This window comes from Mustela lutreola, chromosome 5 (genome assembly GCF_030435805.1).
Source record: "Mustela lutreola isolate mMusLut2 chromosome 5, mMusLut2.pri, whole genome shotgun sequence".
NCBI lineage: Eukaryota > Metazoa > Chordata > Mammalia > Carnivora > Mustelidae > Mustela > Mustela lutreola.
This window is the reverse complement of record NC_081294.1, coordinates 73,926,798-73,930,708: the sequence shown is the minus strand read 5'-3', so window position 1 is coordinate 73,930,708 and position 3,911 is coordinate 73,926,798. Positions and strand designations below refer to the sequence as shown.

The 3,911-nt window shown below is 53.2% G+C and overlaps 1 protein-coding gene across 1 annotated transcript; it reads left to right on the top strand.

The window, feature by feature from the left end:
* The first annotated feature begins 274 nt into the window (after positions 1–274).
* Positions 275–1,134, top strand: NEUROG1 (neurogenin 1). Its single transcript, XM_059173469.1, has one exon. It carries the CDS (start codon positions 275–277, stop codon positions 1,016–1,018), a length of 744 nt encoding a protein of 247 aa, XP_059029452.1. The 3' UTR covers positions 1,019–1,134.
* The last annotated feature ends 2,777 nt before the right edge of the window (positions 1,135–3,911 follow it).

The following is a 3,911-nucleotide window of genomic DNA, read 5'->3' as shown; positions in this document are numbered from 1 at the left end:
TGTGCCACACTCGGTACTCACACGAGCTGATCTGCTCGCCGGCGAGATCACTGGGGAGTCCGGCCGGGAGCGTGGCCCCTGCAGACGAGGCAAGGAGGTGAAGCCAAATTCCAGGTGCGCCCCCGCGCCTCTCCCGGCCTTCGCGCCCGCAGTGGCCACAGGGTAGGCCCGGGCCATTTGGAACGTAAGTGCACCCCGGCGACCCTGCCCTCAGCCCGGGCTCCCGTCCTCCAGGAACCCTCATACCTGCCCATTGATCCCGCGCCACGCAACGATGCCAGCCCCACTGGAGACCTGCCTCTCGGACCTCGACTGCACCAGCAGTAGCAGCAGCAGCGGCGGCGGCGACCTATCCGGCTTCCTCACCGACGAGGAAGACTGTGCCAGGCTCCAACCACCAGCTTCTGCCTCGGGGACGCCTGTGCCAGTGCGCAGGGGCGCTCCCGGGGTTCCTGCAGCCTCGGATACTCCCCGGGCGCAGGACGACGAGCAGGAGCGGCGGCGGCGCAGGGGCCGGGCGCGTGTGCGCTCTGAGGCGCTGCTGCACTCGTTGCGCAGGAGCCGGCGTGTCAAGGCCAATGACCGCGAGCGCAACCGCATGCACAACTTGAACGCGGCGCTCGACGCGCTGCGCAGCGTGCTGCCTTCCTTCCCCGACGACACCAAGCTCACCAAGATCGAGACGCTGCGCTTCGCCTATAACTACATCTGGGCTCTGGCGGAGACTCTGCGCCTAGCCGACCAGGGACTGCCCGGGGGCGGTGCCCGGGAGCGACTCCTGCCGCCGCAGTGCGCCCCCTGCCTGCCCGGGCCCCCGAGCCCCTCCAGCGACGCCGAGTCCTGGGGCTCCGGTGCCGCCGCCTCCCCCTGCGCCGCCGCCGCCTCGCCACTATCTGACCCCAGTAGCCCCGCCGCCTCGGAAGACTTCGCCTATGGCCCCGGCGACCCCCTTTTCTCCTTCCCAGGCCTGCCCAAAGACTTGCTCCACACGACGCCCTGTTACATCCCTTACCACTAGGCCCTTTAGGGACACCGTTACCTTCCCCCTCCCTCAGGCAACAAGCAGTAGATGGAGCCCCAGCTGCAGTCTCAGGTCCCTCAGTCCCGGCGGAGGGAGCAAGCAGGAGCTTTAAAGGGACGGGAGATACCTGAGCCGCTTGTTAGGTCGCTGCACCCTCGCCGAGGCTGCCCCTTGGTCTGTTTCTCCAGCCCTCAGCCCCCGGCCCCTCCTGCCCGCCCTTAGACGGCCTTTCCTTTTGCACTTTCTGAACTCCACAAAACCTCCTTTGTGGCTGGCTCAGAGCTGACCCCAGCCACCACTTCAGTGTGATTTAGAAAGGGGACAGATCAGTCCCTGAAGACGAGGTGAAAAGTCAATTTTACAATTTGTAGAACTCTAATGAAGAAAAACGAGCATGAAAATTCGGTTTGAGCCGGCTGACAATACAATGAAAAGGCTTAAAAAGGAGAGACAAGGAGTGGGCTTCATGCATTATGGATCCCGACCCCCACCACGGCAGGCTTGCTCTAGGAAGAACCGGAGACTTGCGTAGCTATTCAGGCACCGGGCTGGGAAGTACTTTAATTTATTCAAGATGCTTCTTTCATATGAAAATGTATTTTTGTACATAAAGAGTTTATTCTATTATGATGAGCTATCAAAGTTTACATTTTTGTACTGCAGATGTTTTGTGTAAATAAAAACCAAGTTAAAAAAAAAAAGTAAGTCACCAAGTTTCTCGCCTAATGTTGGTGTCTCTCTGAGGCTTTCTTGCTTCCCCGGGCAGCTCAACCACTAAAGTGAAACACTATCCTTACCCACCTCCAAATCTTCCAGGCCCTTTTCAAAAACAATTAAAAAAAAAAAAATAAAATGCACCTGATTTCCACCAAGAAACGGATAAAGACCGGGGCATTTAGGATCCATCATTTCCTTTCACCTTATAAACACAAGGGAGATCTATCTTTCAGGCTCCCCGTAAGCCAATTAAGACTTTTTAGTGGGGAATTAGCCCCGGATACACAGCTACCTGTAGAGGTAGGGGCGGTGGGAGACTCTTTCAACTCCACATCAGCTGGCTCTGTGTTCAAAGAGAGGGGATTAAAAAAGATCAATACAGTGTGACCACTGGCTAGGAAGTCCCAGTGACAGGTGGGCCCAAGCTGGGCAAGCAGAAGGGTCCACTCTTATAACAGCCTATTTAGAGGGAGAAATTGATTTGTAAACAATGCCTCCAAATCATTGTCCATTGAAGCCAGGATCTCCCTGGCTGTGAGGTGTGGGATGAATTATGCTGGTGTGTATCCCTGGATGGGATGTGCACCTGCCTAAAATTGTGAGTTGGGTGCCTGCACACACACACACACCCCACATTTATCCCCAACACATGTTGCGCCCACAGTGAGGGGGAGGGGTGGGGAATAGGGAGACATTCGGTGGGCTCTGTTCTGGCTTGCCCAGCCAGTCTTCAAGGGCAACAGCTTTCATTTGCTGCCAGAGAAATCAACCGCCCAAACTCAATGGGGATTTTTCTGACTGCAGTGTGTTTGTTGTCTGACAAGTAGCGAACAGCATTGGCCACGAGGAGCTTTTGTTTTAAATTTCAGGATGTGGAGGACTACAAGAGATACTTCCCAAAATGCCGTTGCTGTCTGTTCCCACAGCTCACAAGTTACCGCACATGAGCACCAAGATTTCCCCCCACTGGGTTGCCCCTTTCCATGAATTTAATTACTGAGAAGCAGGAGTTCAGGAAAATACTATGGTCTCATGTTATAGAAATTGTATCTGCTGAGGAGGTGCATAGAAACAGAGGGTCAAAAGTAAAGCCGCGAACAGCACTTTCCACTTGTGCAAGCATTTTCCCCCCTAACGTATGTCCTGACAAGTGGGATCCACAGACTCATATGCAGTGTCTCCAGCAGGCATCCCCAAAGCCCAGCCACCAGCAAGGAGCCCTCTTTCAGATAAAAAAGCTCCTTTACAGAAGGTTCTGGAAAACTGGGTGCCTGCTTTAACTGCCCACAGAGCAGACAAAGAATCCTCCAAGAAAAGCTTTAGAAGTTGTGAGGGCTCAGAATGGAGTTGTTTCTGCTAAAAGCTCTAAGGAAGAAGTTGTGTCTCTTGAATGACCCTGCCTGGGGCCCCACTCTATTGTCTGTCTCAGAATTAATTCACCCTACTAGCTTTGCATTTTCCTATAGCAAAAGACACAAATGGTCTGCATCAGATTTTCTGCTTTCCTGTGCACAGGGTGTTTGGAAGTGACTTCTTTCAGCCCCAGACTGCAGGAAGGGCAGGTCTCCTATGGAGACTCCATGCAGCCAGGGGATAGGTGAATGTATCTGGGCCAGAGGATGAGAACAGCTAATTACGTTTATCATAGTCCAAAATCCTTGGGGAAACCAGCAGCAAACAGACACCCTGAAATCCCCAAGGCATCCCCAAGGCTCACAGCTGCAACAGGATCTTTGTCTCTAACAGGACATAGCCAGCACTGAAAACGAGAAACATCACTACACCCTAGAATGTAGAAGGGCAAACGATATGCCCAACTTTGTTGCCAAAATAGGCTCATAACTTAAGGTACAGGGCCCTTCCATCTCAAGAAACATCTTTCAAAACATCAGCTGCAGGGGCGGGGGTGGGGGTTCTCCACCCCTGCCAGTTAATATGGTTCTTCTAAAAAAGAAAGCATGTATGTATAGCCCTTGGAGCTCTCAAGTAGAAGAAAAGGAAGGTGATTTAAAATGCTTATCCCTAGCTCAGGGGCCTCTCTCTTCCTGCAGCACACTCTCTCGTTCATCCACAGGCATCTGGGAAGATGGGGGTTACTAAAATATTCTAATCCATTATAGAGCATAGAACTTCCTGCTGACAGCCATGATTCACTTCTTCAACAGAACCTTCC